General features: G+C 43.4%; 1 protein-coding gene across 1 annotated transcript in view; it reads left to right on the plus strand.

Moving 5' to 3' along the window:
• The first annotated feature begins 336 nt into the window (after window positions 1-336).
• The window catches only part of cfap276 (cilia and flagella associated protein 276), a 52,214-nt gene continuing 35,527 nt past the window's right edge, over window positions 337-17,023 (plus strand). The window contains exon 1 of the mRNA XM_068057701.1: window positions 337-461. Coding sequence (XP_067913802.1) covers window positions 381-461 — 81 coding nt within the window. The 5' untranslated portion in view covers window positions 337-380. The remainder of the gene's footprint in view (window positions 462-17,023) is intronic.

Here is a 17,023-nt window from a genome sequence, read left to right on the forward strand (position 1 = left end):
TCGGACTTCTGGACGGACGCTTCCAATGCGATTCTCCATGCCCTCATGCCCCCAGTATCGCTTCAAAACAGCCACACAAAATCCTGCCCTTCGATTGGGCTCAATGGCTTTCTTCAACGCTGGATGATCCTATGGTTTTCCAGTGGTCTTTTCGGGTCCTTTATTTTTCTAAATTATCAAAACATGTACACAAAGTCTTCTAAGTATTCACCAGAGGCAGGAAAGAGAACAAAGTAGCGTGGTAACCATGGAGATGCTAGAACATGATAACCTAGCAACGGATAGTAAGACTGTAAACAAATCTCAGCGCGACTGCCGCAAGCCAGGGAGACTTCCTTTTGCCCCGCAGAACTCTGCAGCAGCCGCCATCTCGCTGAAAAATGCCTGAAACCAGAGACCCATTTCCTTTCCCAAAATACGAAAACGATGATGATTTCAGAGGTGGGAGGAAGGCCGAGCAGGTATTGCAACAATATTGAAATTTACATGATCTCGCACTATGCAGAATTGCTGCTTGCATTTTAATTCGGATTTCTCTCTTTTTTGATATAAATGGACCATTTTATTAACTTTGTTAAAATAAGTTCAGCATTTTATCAGTTCTATGTCTTTTTGACACGCCAATTTTAGCACGAAATGCTCGTGATGGCTATAATATATATGTATACTTATTATCAATCTGCTGCAGCGCATCACTGTTTTTATCTGGAGAGATCCACCAGGATGCATTCGATTAAATATTTACCTGTTTATTAACTTCTGGAGTATGGAGCAAGGCACTGAATAAAAATACGATTTCCTACGTAAAGTATATGCTGGAACTTACAACATTTTAGCTTAGTTGACGGAACGGGGATGTTGATTGGCTTCCCATTTTTTAATGTTTATGTTTTCTTCAGAACGGGAAGCATTCGATTTATTGACATTATTGATCAAATGCTTCAAATAGTTACTCAGCATAAAAATTAGACCCAGAATTAACATTTCCGCTGCACGTTCTCCCGATTCGATGATTCTATGTCTCAGTATTTCCAATAGTTTGGGTCATGTTGGTTCTTCCAAAGTGCTTTCATAAATAGATTGATTTCTTAACTGTGATAGCTCCCTGCAAAACAATTAATATCCATACAAACGACAAAGGGGATGCACTGCATACAGGACGAGGGTATATGGGGCATCCAACTTTGCTGAAAACATAAAATAGGGAGTGTTTTTAACTGTGAAGAACTCTCTGAGAGACTTCAGTAAGTCATAGACAAGTTAATATCCCGGACAAATAGATATCAGATGATATTTCATTCAGAAAAGCCGAGGTGACGCATTCTGGGGGAGAAATAAAGATGGACAATATGCACTGATTGGGATCATTTGAAAGGATGCAGACAGACTTAGAAGTTCAGATTCCCAAATCTTTAAAAATGGAAGGATAACTTGATAAAAAAAAGTTAGAAGGATAAAGGTTCCTAGATTTCACAAATATGGGAATCAAGTGCAAAAGAAAAAAATTCTAACCCATTGTTACGACCAGGTGAGCAATTTGTCAGGGGGTTCTCTTGCTGTCTTCACCTGGTCTTATTGTAACAGGGGTTAATTTTAAACACACTGCGTTTTGAGCTCCCCTTTTTGTGAATCTGTGTTCACAGTTTCCAATTATCGGGCAAATAACTGAGCACAAACAGGCTTTCTTTGGTTTAAAGCAGAAAGATGAAATTTATTAAACCTTAACTTAATTCTGATATGGCTCACGCCTGCGGATATATGATGCACTCATGCTAGCATGCACACGCGATATAAACATGCAAGATAGGGACAGAAAAGAGTAGAAGGGATAAGTAGAACAGCTGGAGGCAATATCTTGTTACTGTTTCTCAAGCTCGCTGTCGCCCTTCATTGTAGTTATATTCTTAAATTTCGTTGGGACCCAGTAACCGTCTTAAAACTTTTTTCATGTGGCAAACCTTGAGTTTCACGTGTCTTTAATGGTTTGAGTTCCCTGAGAGATAGATGGGGCCAGGAGGCAGGAGGATTCTTAATTCCAGAAGAGCACACAGCTTTCTGCCTCAAATCCCTTTGTTTGAGTTCAAATTCAAAAAGCTCCCAAGGTGTTCAGCAGGTTAGTCATGTGACTAGCACCTTATATGGAACAGTCTTTTCAACAGCCTTTGCTGGGGGCTCAGATTTCACTGCCACAGCCAGCTAGCCATGTGGCTAAACTAAAATAAAAGCAAAATACTGCGGATGCTGGAAATCTGAAATAAAAACAAGAAATGCTGGAACCACTCAGCAGGTCTGGCAGCATCTGTGGAAAGAGAAGCAGAGTTAATGTTTCGGGTCAGTGACCCTTCTTCGGAACTGACAAAGATTAAAAATGTCACAGGTTATAAGCAAGTGAGGTGGGGGTGGGGCAAGAGATAACAAAGGAGAAGGTGCAGATTGGACAAGGCCACATAGCTGGTCATGGAGCAAAGGCAAACAATATGTTAATGGTGCATTGAAAGACAAAGCATTAGTACAGAATAGGTGCTAACGGACTGAATATTGAACAGCAGCAAGTGCAAACATGAAAAAAAACATGAAAAAAACAGTGGGTAAGCAAACTGAACAAACTAAGATGAAATGAAATAAATGCAAAAAAAAGGTTGTAAAAAATGTAAAAAAGAAAAAAAGAGGAAAAAAGAAAAAACAACTAAAAACGAAAGTAAAATGGAGGGCTGTCATGCTCTGAAATTATTGAACTCAATGTTCAGTCGGGCAGGCTGTAGTGTGCCTAATCGGTAGATGAGATGCTGTTCCTCGAGCTTGCGTTGATGTTCACTGGAACACTGCAGCAATCCCAGGACAGAGATGTGAGCATGAGAGCAGGGGGGAGTGTTGAAATGGCAAGCAACCGGAAGCTCAGGGTCCTGCTTGTGGACCGAGCGGAGGTGTTCCGCAAAACGGTCACCCAGTCTGCGCTTGGTCTCCCCAATGTAGAGGAGACCACATTGTGGGATATGTCGAGCATTCTTTGTCCCAGTCCTACTCAGGCCCCCTCCCCCAACTCTTTTTCCGGTACATTGATTACTGTATCGGTGCCGTTTCCTGCTCCCGCCCCGAACTAGAAAACTTTATCAACTTTGCTTCCAATTTCCACCCTTCTCTCACCTTTACACGGTCCATCTCTGACACTTCCCTTCCCTTCCTCAACTTCTCTGTCTCCATCTCTGGGGATAGGTTGTCTATTAATATCCATTATAAGCCCACCGACTCCCACAGCTACCTCGACTACACTTCTTCACACCCTACCTCCTGTAAGGACTCCATTCCATTCTCCCAGTTTCTCCGTCTTCGACGCATCTGCTCTGATGATGCTGCCTTCCATGATGGTTCTTCTGGTATGACCTTTTTCCTCAACCGAGGATTCCCCCCCACTGTTGTTGACAGGGCCCTCAACCGTGTCCAGCCCATTTCCCATATCTCTGCCCTCAACCCTTCCCCTCCCTCCCAGAACCGTGACAGGGTTCCCCTTGTCCTCACTTTCCACCCCATCAGCCTCCATATCCAAAGGATCATCCTCCGCCATTTTTGCCATCTCCAGCGTGATGCCACTACCAAACGCATCTTCCCCTTCCTTCCCCTGTCAGCATTCCGAAGGGATCGTTCCACGACACCCTGGTCCACTCCTCCATTACCCCCACCACCTCATCCCCGTCCCATGGCACCTTCCCCTGCAATCGCAGGAGGTGTAATACCTGCCCATTTACCTCCTCTCTCCTCACTATCCCAGGCCCCAAACACTCCTTTCAGGTGAAGCAGCGATTTACTTGTACTTCTTTCAATGTAGTATACTGTATTCGATGCTCACAATGTGGTCTCCTCTACATTGGGGAGACCAAGCGCAGACTGGGTGACCGTTTTGCGGAACACCTCCGCTCGGTCTACAAGCAGGACCCTGAGCTTCCGGTTGCTTGCCATTTCAACACTCCCCCCTGCTCTCATGCTCACATCTCTGTCCTGGGATTGCCGCAGTGTTCCAGTGAACATCAACGCAAGCTCGAGGAACAGCATCTCAGCTACTGATTAGGCACGCTACAGCCTGCCCGACTGAACATTGAGTTCAATAATTTCAGAGCATGACAGCTCCCCATTTTACTTTCATTTTTAGTTGTTTTTTTCTTTTTTCTTCTTTTTTTCTTTTTTACATTTTTTACAACCTTTTCTTTGCATTTATTTCATTTCATCTTAGTTTGTTCAGTTTGCTTACCCACTGTTTTTTTTCATGTTTGCACTTGCTGCTGTTCAATATTCAGTCCGTTAGCACCTATTCTGTACTAATACTTTGTCTTTCAACACACCATTAACATATTGTTTGCCTTTGCTCCATGACCTTTTGGTCAGCTATGTGGCCTTGTCCAATCTGCACCTTCTCCTTTGTTATCTCTTGCCCCACCCCCACCTCACTTGCTTATAACCTGTGACATTTTTAATATTTGTCAGTTCCGAAGAAGGGTCACTGACCCGAAACGTTAACTCTGCTTCACTTTCCACAGATGCTGCCAGACTTGCTGAGTGGTTCCAGCATTTCTTGTTTTTATATGTGGCTAAACTCGTCTGACCACTTCTGTGCATTAGAGAGCTGCTGCTGTGTCTCCATTGTTTCACATTGTCTGTTACCATGGAAATGTCTTTGCAGTCAGAGATTGCAATTTTTAAAGTTTAATGTTCAGGTGGCAGTATAATGTGTGCCTCCGTCTTGGCATATGGGGGGGTTTGCCTGACACCTCCACACCCAGGGGAATGAAATATGATTTGAAGAAAATGGAACATTTCATTACAGAGTTTGAGAGAAATATAAGATACAGAAAGAAAACCATGTATTTCTCTCATTTCCATTCATTCACCAATCTTGAAGCTCATTAAACATGGTCTGTTCTGGGTGACAGAGCTGCTTTAATTTCCCCTGTTTTTTCCTCCAGGAGAGTTAGTTGGGAGGGGGTGTGTCAATCCTGAACTCCCTGACTCATGCAAAGACATTTGGCTTCAGGGGATGGGTGGTTCCCTTTTCCTCTGACTGTGGGGAGGAGTCTCTGTTACTCTCCCTTTTGATCTCTGGGACACTCCTACCTGCAGGGATTTGTGCAGACTTAACTGCCTTCTCCAGTGGCACTTCGACCAGGTGAGGTATCACCCTCTTGGTTTCCCTGCCCCATTGAGGTCTCTCTTCATCTCTGCAGGTTCCTGTAAATGTGGTTAGCAACTCTGTTGGGGTGCTTCTAGAGTCTGCATTTACATAGGAGGATGTGGGGTCTTACTTTTCTCATTTTTCTGGGTTGGTTGACTGGGCGGTAGGGGTTTTCATCCGGGATTCTTCCCAGACTTCCTTTAACCTGCCCTCTGGATCACTTTTCCCCCCTCTCTTTCTAAACTTTGGCCAGCCGTGTGCCTGCCTGTCCCCTTTTGTTCTCTGCGGGTGTCCCTTACAATTCACCAGCGCTCTGCTGCAGGGTCCTCTTAACACCGGTAAAGGGGTGCAGGTTTCACTGTAGGTTGGGGTTTCCCCTCAATGTGGCACATGTGGCATTACTGCATTACTCCACCACATCTTTGTGGAGTTCTGACCAGTCAAACTGCTGTCTTATGTGGGTTTTGGTCTTTTATATACCAGCATGTACTACTGTAGCCTCGTGGGCCCTTCTTAATATTTCTCTCTGGTACGTCTGCGGCACCACTAACTGGTGAACTACTGTCGACTCCTTTCTCTCAGGTCTGTGAGGAGAACTCCATTTCCTCATCAGTACCTCATTCTTTAAATAGTAGAGGCCAGGGACTCCCTCTGCTTCACTTTAATATTGAGAAGCCAACCCTTCCAACACTGGGTCAGTTCGTTGAGCCTCACGTAGGGAATGTCCATTTAATTCATTCCCTGGATCTCCTAACTTTCCAAAGAAACTCTCGGTCAGGCAGACTTCATGGTCATTTTCCTGCAGTGTCAATGCGATCTGCTCTGTGGGAGCTGGTTTGATCATGGTCTGATCCACTACACATTCAGGGACTCTGCCGGAGACCGTCTCCTGCTGCACCCGCCCCCCCCCCCCCCCCCCCCCGTCTCTCTGACCTCCTGCGGTCTTTCTTTCACTACTGGGGGGGGGCTACCACCTTCACCCAGCCAGATTATTACCTCGGAGCAGGTCAACCCCATCCATAGGCAAACTAGGGACAATCCATACAGTCACCGGTTCCGAAACTAGGTTGCGCTCCATGTGCACCCGGTGTACAGGTACAGGCATACACTGCCCCCCAATACCATTCACCACCATTTTGGTGTTCACTGCACTCTCTGGGGGAAAGGTCAGGCCTTTTCCCAGGAAAAGGGATCTGGTGGCCCCTGTGTCCCTGAGAATCACTATGGGCTTGCTTGACCCACTCGAGGGATATGTAGATATTTTCCCTTCAAATACAAAACCCTGATAACCTTCAGGAATCCTATTACCTTTTCCTGCACTGGCTGTAGTAAGCTTCCTGCATTGCACCCTTACTGAAGTCAATGCCACAGCCCGTTCCATGTTTTCCATCAGGCCCTCATCTTCACAGAGCGGGTGTGCCCTGATTAATCCTATCGGTTTCCCCTTTAATTTCCAGCAGTCAGCCATTAAATGCCCTGCCTTGTTACAGTGGAAGCACACAGGTCCCCGGATCTCACTCTTGCTCACAGCACCTTCCTTTTTGGCTGGAGGAGGGCCCCCTGTGTCTCTTGCTTTCCTTTCTCTTCCAGGACTGCCTGGGCTTCTAGCACCTTCCTACCCTTTGTCCTTTTCGGATTTGTGGGGGTGATCAGGAAAGGTTCTCCCCTGGGAAACTGACTTCAGGATTAAAGAAAATTCATCGGCCAGAATGGCTGCTTGCCATGCTCCCTGAACCCACTGCTCCTCGATGTGAGTTTTGATTGAGAATGGGAGAGAGTTTTTAAATTCCTGTAACAGGATTACTTCTCTGAGAGTCTCATAAGTGTGCTGTATTTTTAAAGCCCTCAGCCACTGGTCAAAAGCCAGCTGCTTGCTTCTTTCAAATTCCAGATAGGTTTGATTGGCTTGTTTTTTGAGGGTTCTAAACATCTAGCGATAGGCTTCGGGTACTAATTCATATGCCTCGAGGATAGCATTTTTGGTCAGTTTATAGTTTGATGAACTCTCATCTGGCAGTGAGGAATAGACCGCATGGGCTTTTCCAGTTAGTTTGCTTTGCAGTAAAAGAGACCAGGTCTCAGCTGGCCATTTTAGCTGCCTTGCCAGTTTCCCAAAAGACATGAAAAACACATCCACATCTTCCTCATTGAAGTTTGGAATCAATTGGGCGAGTTTTAGCAATCTTATGCCCAAGCCTGAATTCTGATCCTCCATATTGGCCATGCTTTCACTAGAGTTATTCTGTTGCCCCCTAGCTAACTCAAGCCACTGTAACTCTCTTTCTTCGCATTCTTTACGGAATTTTCTTTCTCCTCTCTCATTCCTTCTGTTGTCTTTCTTTTTCTTTCTCCTGTCTTTGTTTTTCTTCACATTCCATTTGGAAGACTCTTTCTTTCACTTCCCATTCCTTCTGGAAGGCTCTTTCTTTCTCCCTCTCCTGCCTCAATCTCTATCTTTCTCCTTCCCTGTCTTCTAATTCAAGTTTCCTTTGTTCCAGTTGTATCTTTGCTAGCAGTACGCTCTCTGGGTCGGCTTCTAACACTGCCTCTGCTTCATCTGATTCAAGGGAAAATTGCTGGGCCACTAGCCTTAGGAGTTCTGACTTCTTAGCCTTGCCCACAGTGCTCAGCCGTTTTCCTCAACTGTTCCATAGACAGTGCTTTTAACCTATCTCACGTTACTTCAACCTGGCTTGGCGAGCTACTTGCTTCAGTTGCACACATGATAGTATTCAATCAATTGAATAAATTGAAGGAACAATTTGCCTTCCCACTTCAGTTTAACTCGTTTGTCTGTGGGTAACAATCAGGTGAAGACAGCAAGAGACCCCTCGACACATTGCTCACCTGGTCTTACTGTAACAGGGTTTAATTTTAAACACATTGTGTTTTGAGCTCCCCATTTTGTGAATCTGTGTTCACAGTTTCCAATTATCAGGCAAATAACTGAGTACAAACAGGCTTTCTTTGGTTTAAAGCAGAAAGATGAAATTTATTAAACCTTAATTTAATTCTGATACAGTTCGCACCTGCAGATATATGATGCACTCATGCTAGCATGCACACGTGATATAAACATGCAAGATAGGGACAGAAAAGAGTAGAAGAAGAGATAAGTAGAACAGTTGGAGGCAATATCTTGTTACTGTCTCTCAAGCTCGCTGTCGTCCTTGATTGTAGTTATATTCTTGCATTTCGTTGGGCCCCAGTAACCGTCTTCACACTTTGTTTACGTAGCAAACCTTTTTCTCTTTGAGTTTCACGTGTTTTCAACCATTTCAGTTCCCTGAGAGATAGATGGAGCTGGTATTCAGGAGGCAGAAGGCTTCTTAATTCCAGAAGAGCACAAGGCGTTCTGCCCCAAATCCCTTTGTTTGAGTTCAAATTCAAAAAGCTCCCAAGGTGTTCATCAGGTTAGTTATGTGACTAGCACCTTATATGGAACAGTCTTTTCAACAGCCTTTGCTGGGGGCTCAAATTTCACTGCCACAGCCAGCTAGCCATGTGGCTAAACAAGTCTGACCACTTCTGTGCACTGGAGAGCTGCTGCTGTGTCTCCATTGTTTCAACATTGTCTGTTACCATGGAAATGTCTTTCCAGTCAGAGATTGCAATTTTTAAAGTTTTAATGTTCAGGTGACGGTATAATGTGTGCCTCCGTCTTGGCATATGGGGGTTTGCTTGACACCCATATAAATCATTGGTTAGGCCACTGGTAGAATATTGGGTTCAGTTTGAGACGCCTTAGTTTAGGAAGGATGCCAAGGTCATGGAGAGTGTACCGAAGAGATCCACTAAGATAATATTCGAGACCAGAGCTTTAGTTAAGAAGAGAGACTAGATAAACTGCACCTTATTTCATTAGAGATGAGACGGTTAAGAGGAGACTGATAGGCAACCATAGTAAGTAGAGGGCATAAACTTAAGATCATCATCATTAATAGGCTTGGCTGCCTATCGATCTGGGCATGAGGCCATAATCCCAGGAGTAGTTAGGTTTGGTAGTTGTTGAAGGTAGAGATGTTGGGAGGGGTGGTGTGTTGAGCATTGTTGGGTTTTCAGGGGTGATTACACTGTGGTTGAAGCTCAAGGGGGGTGTTGGGGAGATTAGAGTAGGGTCCTGATGGGGCTGTGGAGGGAGAGCAGTGGATCAGGGGAAAGTCGAAGATCATTCAGAGGGGTCGGGGATACTTTGAGATTGTAGGGAACATCAGGGGACAATCATTGCGTGTTGGTGATGGGGAAAGGGTTTGATCATAGGGGCATGTTGGTGATGGGGACGATTTGGGGAGGTTGTGGAGGCAGTGAGGGATTGCTTCGAGGTAAGCTTGGTGGGCCTGGAGGAAACACTTCTTCTCCTTCTGGTGCACAAGCAGTGCTGTAAAGTCAATAACCTGATGGATCCAAACCTTCTCACCTCCTTTAACTTCCGGGAAATGCAGCCTGTCGACAGCAGCTATAAATTAAGACACTGTGAAAATAGAAATATACCGCTTCCTTAAAACATTTCAATGATCGTTCCAGCTCCTAGGAGCAGATAGATCACCCATCCTTTATCTCACCTCCGCTAAAACCAGAAGTGAGCAGGTTTGAGGATGGTTGTGCTTCTGTTTCTGATTCTTAACCTAATTATAAAACTAAAATTATCCCCAATGGTGTAGGCAGAATCCATAATAGCTTTTACAACAACAATTTGCATTCAAAAAGAGTCTTTAATGGAATAAAATGTACCTGTGCGATTCACAGGACTGTTATCAAACAATATTTACTGCACCACATAAGTAGATATTAGGGCGGATGACTAAAAGCTTGGTCAGAGGTAGATTATAAAGGGGGAAGCAGAGTTAGAGAGGCAGAGAGGTTTAGGGAGAGAATTCCAGAGCTCAGAGCCTAGACAGCTCAAGGCACGGCCACCAACGTGAAATTATTAAAAAGAGAGATGCTCAAGAGGTCAGAACTTAGAGGAGCAGAGGTATCTGGAAGTGTTGTGGGGCTGGAGGAGATTCCAGAGATAGGGAGGGGTGAGGCCATTCAGAAATTTGAAAGCAAGGATGAGAATTTTAAAATCGTGGCATTGTAGGTCAGCGAGCAGAGGGGTGATGTGTAACGAGACTTTGTGTGAGTTAGGATATGGGCACCAGAATTTTGGATGATGTCAAGGTTGCAGAGGGTAGAATGTGGGAAGCCGGTTAGGACTGCATTAGAATAGTCAGGTACAAAGATAAGAAAGGCATGAATGAGTTTCAGAAGCAGGCTGAGGCTGAGTAGAGACGGGCAATAATTTGGAGATGGAAATAGGTGGCCTTAGTGATGTGGTTTGGAAGCTTATCTCAGAGTCAAATGTGGCACCAGGGTTGCAAATAGTCTACATTAGCCTCAGACAGTTGCCAGGAAGAGGGATGGATTTGATGGCTACGGAATGGAATTTGTGGTGAGGACCAAAGACAATGGCTTTGGCTTTCCCAACATTTAATTGGAGAAAATTTCTGCTCATCCAGTACAGGATGTCAGACAAGCAGTCAAGCAATTTCGAAACATTGGAGTGGTGAGGTGGAGCTGGGTGTCATCAGCGTACATGTGGAAACTGGCACTGTGTTTTTGGATGATGCTGCAGAAGGGCAGCATGTAAATGGGAAACAGGAGGGGGCCAAGGATAGATCCTTGGGGGACACCAGAGGTAACAGTGTGGGAATGGGGAAAGAAACAATTGCAGCTGATTCTTTGGCTATAAGAAGTGGATAAATATTTGAAAAAGAAAAATTTAAAAGGTATTCCAAAGGGTTGGGGGTGGAAAGACTAAACGAATCATTGTTTCAGAGAGCTGACATAGATAAAGTGTACTGAATGTACTCTGGTGCTGTAAAATTGTACGATTCTATAAATATATCGAGAGCACGTGTCAAAACCAGTGAAATAGAAATTAATCCAGAGTAGCAACATAGTTGCATAATTCACCAGCACTCCAGAAACAAGGGAGTTACTCATTCCTGAAACATAATTCCTTTAATACGATCCAGTAACTACTGATGCTGCTTATTTATTGCACAAAATGGAGGATTTTTCTTCTTTGAAACATTATTTTTAGATGTACTCATCTTTTGGGCAGTGGAGTGATACTATTTTAAATTCAAGTAGTCAAAAGTTTCACATTATTATAACAGTGTAACTGACAAGAGGACAAAGCAAATCAGAATTTGAATGCTTTTTGGCTTAGTCTGGAGAATTGCTGCTGTGTACTGGACTGCCCTGAGCTCTTACCATGTGATGATTGTTGTACGATTTTTGCTTGCACTGTTGTTTCTGAAACATTTTTGCTTGGTCAGCTGGGTGTCTGAAAAAGTGGAAACCTCTTCTGTTTGCCCAATATTGAGAATACATTCTACTCATGCGCATTCAGAAAGTTTGAATGCAGTAGAGCCCAGCTTTATGGATCGCTAACTTTGTGCCTGGGTTCTGTTGGGTGTTAGTCAACGAAAACAGGACAACTTGCCAGAGGAAGGTGCTAGTAAACCTCTTGCTACTTGACCAGCTGGGAGCCAAGCTACCCTTTAGGATGTTGGCCTGCCGGGTTAGTTGAAGAGGAGTGGGAAGAATCTCAGCCGCACAACAACTCTACCTATCCAGATTCCATCAGTGAGCTGCGTGGTTTATTGATCATAAAGAGTGCCCTGCAGACCTGTCTGGCATAATTGTCAGAATACCAAGTCTGCCATTTGGTACCAAATTTCCAAGCCACGTATGTCATCTTTGAGCCACATAAACCGTATAGTGAATCTGTCTACTAGCTACAAGGAGAATAGACCAACTGAGCAGCTTGGATCTATGTTCACGTTAAGTGGACAACTGGAGCTCCTAGGAGCTCCCCATGAGTGGCATGTTGAGCAAAGCAACTCATCACAAGATTTTCAAACAAATTGTCACCATCCTTCTAACCACAGATTAGGCACACATCACATTCCACTAACTGGGGCTTACAACAGTTGGAGATGCAGAGATTCACAATAAACTGTTTATATCTCTGCAACCCAGTTATGCTATACATCAAGCCTTTGCTTTATGAGTGCATAGACTCATATTCCAACCTCTACTTGCAGTCAACTCACCAAGCTTCCTTCGACAGCACCGTCCAAACCGGTGATCTCTACCATCTAGAAGGACAAGGGCAGCAGCATGGGAACACCACCACCTGCAAATTCCCTCCAAACCACACACCATCCTGACTTGGAACTATATTGCTGTTCCTTCGCTGGAGCTGGGTCAAAGACCTGGAACTTCCTTCCTAACAGCACTGTGGGTGTACCTACACCAGATGGACTTCCACATTTCAAGAAGGTGGCTCACCACCACCTTGTCAAGGGCAATTAGGGATGGGCAACAAATGCTGGCCTAGCCAGTGATGCCCACATCCCATGAAAGAATATTGAAAAAAATTCTAAGCTTCAGAATTTCCTCAACAGCTATACAACAGTATGGTACAAGGACCTAAACAGAGCAGCTTGTATCATGTCAGGCACCTTGATATTCTAGACATCCAATGCTGTGTACCAGACTTAGTCATCACCAGATACTTAATCCAGGTTGTCATGTGAAGGATTTTGGCAAAAAAAGGTATGCCTGCCCATATCTCTAAAGACATGGCCTTTCACTAAAGCCTTGTTTCCTTTCAAATTGTTCTGCGTTATTCTGGCTCATTTTCTATCAACTCAGTGTTCCTTAGGGCTGTTACTCCTCTGCCACTCTGTTCCTCTTTCATGTCTATAATCTGCTCCACTCAACATTACAAATTTATCCACACTTTTGACACTATTCCTGCTCTGCATTCAACTTCTTTCATGTCACCTGTCTACAGGCTGTGTGCAAATGAGCTGTGTTTTTTCCTACATTACAACATTGACTTCACTTATTGGCTATAACTCACTTTGAATCATCCTGAGGTCTTGAAAGTTGCAATATAAATACAAGTCTTTTCTTTCATCATTTCATCTTTAATCCTTCTTCATCCATTATGTATGTTGCCTTTATCATGTCTGCCCTAGAGGTTTCACATTCATTACAAAAGCTGCCTCCAAGGAGTTTAGTTTCCATTTTTCTGCCAACCATTTTTCCATTCAGCAACTCCTAACTTTTTATAAAGCTCAGGTCTGTGCAAACCTTGAGTACCACTTGTATGTTTAAGAATCTCTTACAAAACCTCTCTTGTATCCTAGTCAGCAGACAAGAAAAATCTTGTTGTCAGCTAGGTATTCCATTTCTCACCTTCTAGCCTCCAACCTTTAGTGTCTTGTACTTAATCAGTGCTATAGTGTAATGATCTGTGCTTCCCTGAATTTTCCTCTATTATTTTTCCTGAGCTTCATTCTTCTAATTCTTCCTGTTCTCTTCCCTATGTCTACATGGGCATGAATATGCACCAGCATCAAGGTTCCTTGTCCGTAGTGAGGACTCAACAATTTAGACAGACGACTCATTGTGCTGTTTCCTACTCTAACATTCTTTCTTAGGACCTCAAAACTGTTCCTTTTTCCTACAATCACCAGGTATTTAAACATGAAGTTTTGCATCACATTATTGCTATCAACTTGTTCCAAAATTGTAACCATACTTTTATGTTGTGGGAAAAAGTTAGTTTAAATTTAGTATTTTGTTTCCATTTGTTATTTCTATTTTTTCAAGAGTTTTTTGTTTCATTGAATCTTATAATTCTTGCTTCACTTCTCATACAACTCAAAAGAATGCTGAAAAATAATAAACTGGTACCAGAAATGACAAGAGAAACTTTATTACCATATTTCAACTTCTAGCATCTGTTCCAGTGTTGTTTAAAACTGAAACAAAAATTATTTCCAAGACTAAACCTTATCTCATAAGATACGATTAGAACAAGTCAACATGGTTTTACTAAAGGGAAATCCTGCTTGACAAATTTATTTGAATTTTTTGAGGATGTAACTAGTAGAGTAGATAAAGAGGAACTAGTAGATGTAATATACATGGATTTCCAAAAGGCATTCGATAAAGTGCCACACAAAACATTAATAGGCAAGATAAGGGCTCATGGTGTTTGGGGTATTATATGAGCATGGATAAAGGATTAGATAACAGACAGGAAGCAAAGAGTGGGCTTAAATGGGGCATTTTCAAGTTGACATGTCGTGAATAGTAGAGTGCCGCAAGGATCTGTGCTGGGGCCTCAGCTAGTTACAATCTATATTAATGACTTAGATGAAGAGACAGAGAGTAATGTATCTAAGTTTGCTGATGATACAAAGGTAAGCTGTGGGCTGGACACAGAGAGGCTGCGAAAAGATAAAGACTGGTTAAGTGAGTGGGCAACAAGATGGCAGAGGAAGTGTAATGTAGGGAATTGAGAAGTTATTCACTTTGGTCATCAGAATAGTGTTACGACCTGGTGAGGAAGGTGTCTGGGGTCTATCTCAGCCTTCACCTGGTCTTACTGTAACAGGGTTTGATTTTTAAAACACCGTGTTGTCAGCACCTCCTTGGTGAATCCTTGTTCACCGCTTTCCAATTATAAGGCAAAGAAACCAGCACAAACAGGTTTTCTTAGGTTTAAAGAAGAAAAGTTGAAATGTATTAAACTTGAACATAAACTCTAATTCGGTTGATGCCTACAGATCCACAACATCCCCATGCTAGCATGCATACACAGCACACACATGCAAATCGAGACAGAAAAGAGCAGAAGAAAAACAAGGTGGAAAAGTTTGAGGCAATATCTGAACAGTTTTTGTTATGGTTCTTCAAGCTCACTGTATAGTCCTTGATTGTAGCTAGATCTTGCTTTTCGTTGGGGCCCAGTATTTTCTTAAACCTCGTTCGCTGTAAGAAACTTTTCTCTCTTGAGGTTCATGTGGCTTCAGTGGATTTAGAGGCTTGTGAGAAAGAGATGGGAGCAGACAGGAGAGAGATCTTTTCAGTCCAGGAGCAAACAGTCTTTCTGAGTTCAAACCCTCTGTGGCCAGTTCAAAAGAAAACCCTGGAACAGCCAGTTAGTCATGCGACCAGCTGGTCTAACCAGTCCTGACCCTTGTGGATTGTATCCTCCTTCCTGGAACGCACTTCCTCATCTTCGATGACAGTCAGTATGTAAATAAAAGCAAAATACTGCGGATGCTGGAAATCTGAAATGAAAACAAGAAATGCTGGAAATACTCGGCAGGTCTGACAGCATCTGTGGAGAGAGAAGCAGAGTTAATGTTTAAGGTCAATGACCCTTCTTCAGTATGTAAATGTTTTTTTTCCAGCAACAGCTAAAAATCAATGTTCATATGACAAAACCAATGTGCCTTATTCTTGCCAGGTGAGGGTCTGCATGACAATAGAAGAGCAGAATATTTTTAAAAGGTGTGAAACTTGTAAGTGATTATGTTCAAAAAGCCTTGGGTATGCTTGTACAACGGAACACAAAAAGTTAGCATGCAGGTACAGCAAGCAACTAGGAAGGCAAATGGCATGTTGGCCTTTATTGGAAGAGGATTGTACTACAGGAATAAAGAAGTCTTGCTACAATTGTACAGGGTTTTGATGAGACTACATCTGGAATACTGTGTGCAGTTTTTGGTCTCCACGTTTAAGAAGTGATATACTTGCATTGGAGGCAGTACAGCGAAGGTTCACTAGACTGGTCCCTGGGATGAGGGGGTTGTCCTATGATAAGAGGCTGAGTAAATTGGGCCTATATTCTCTGGAGTTTAGAAGAATTAGAAGCAATCTCATTGAAACATACAAGATTCTGAAGGGGCTGGATATGTTAGACACTGAAATATGGCTTCCACTGCTCAGGGAATCTAAAACACCGGGGCACAGTCTCAGGATAAGGGGAGATCATTTAGATCTGAGATGAAGGGAAAATACTATACTCAAAGGGTTGTGAATCTTTGGAATTCTCTACCCCAGAGGGTGGTGGATGCTTCATCATTGAATACATTTAAGGCTAGGATAGGCAGAGTTTTGGTCTCTTAGGGCATCAAGAGATATGACAAGTGGGCAGGAAAGTGGAATTGAAGCCTAGGATCAGCCATGATCATATTCAGTGGTGGAGCAGGCTCGATGGGCCATATGGCCTATTTCTTGCGTTCTTGTATTCTTTATATTAAATTTTAGTTCAATTTTAGTTATATTCATCATAAAACATTTATTCCTAAACTAGGCAATTGTTGCTTTGCACTGATTGTAAGGTTGTAATATAAACCTAGAGCCAGGGCCCTACCTGAATCTCGAGTGAAACAAAGGCTGGGATTTTGCCAGCGCATGGAGATGGGCTAAGAAGAGAAAGGGGCAGGAAAATGGCTGTAAATGGTGAAGGGAGTGAAGCCCAATGTGTTTATGCTGCTAGGGGATATTCCCAAAAGCAGCTGGGTTGGTGGGAGAAGGCCACGCTTTAAGGCGATGGGAAGGTAATTAAGCCTGTTAAATAGGCAATTAATTGCGATTTTACCAGCATTTTCCCATTTTGTGAGGGGTGCATGAGAGTTTTGGAGCTTCAGAGTCTCAAGCCAAGACGACGCAGAATGTCAGCAGAAGATTAGTCTTGACTGCAGTCAGAAGCCATTGTAAGAGGTGGCTTGGTAGGGAGGGTGAAACTGAGTAGACAGCAGTAGTAGCAATCTGGAGGCAAGCCAAACACAACGGGGGCATTCTGATTGAGTGTTCTCTCTGAATTGACACTTGTATATACAGAGTAAGGTGGTGACAGGCCCTGAGAAGTGAGTGCAGCAATTTGCTATGGGCCTCATTCAGTCAGGTTTTGAGACCTACAGTGAGGAAGAGCATCAGAGAGGGAGAGAGCTGCAGCCACATGGAGCGGGACAGCAGCACCCAGAGGGGCAATCAAGATCATGA

This window comes from Heterodontus francisci, chromosome 25 (genome assembly GCF_036365525.1).
Source record: "Heterodontus francisci isolate sHetFra1 chromosome 25, sHetFra1.hap1, whole genome shotgun sequence".
In the NCBI taxonomy this organism is placed as follows: Eukaryota; Metazoa; Chordata; class Chondrichthyes; order Heterodontiformes; family Heterodontidae; genus Heterodontus; species Heterodontus francisci.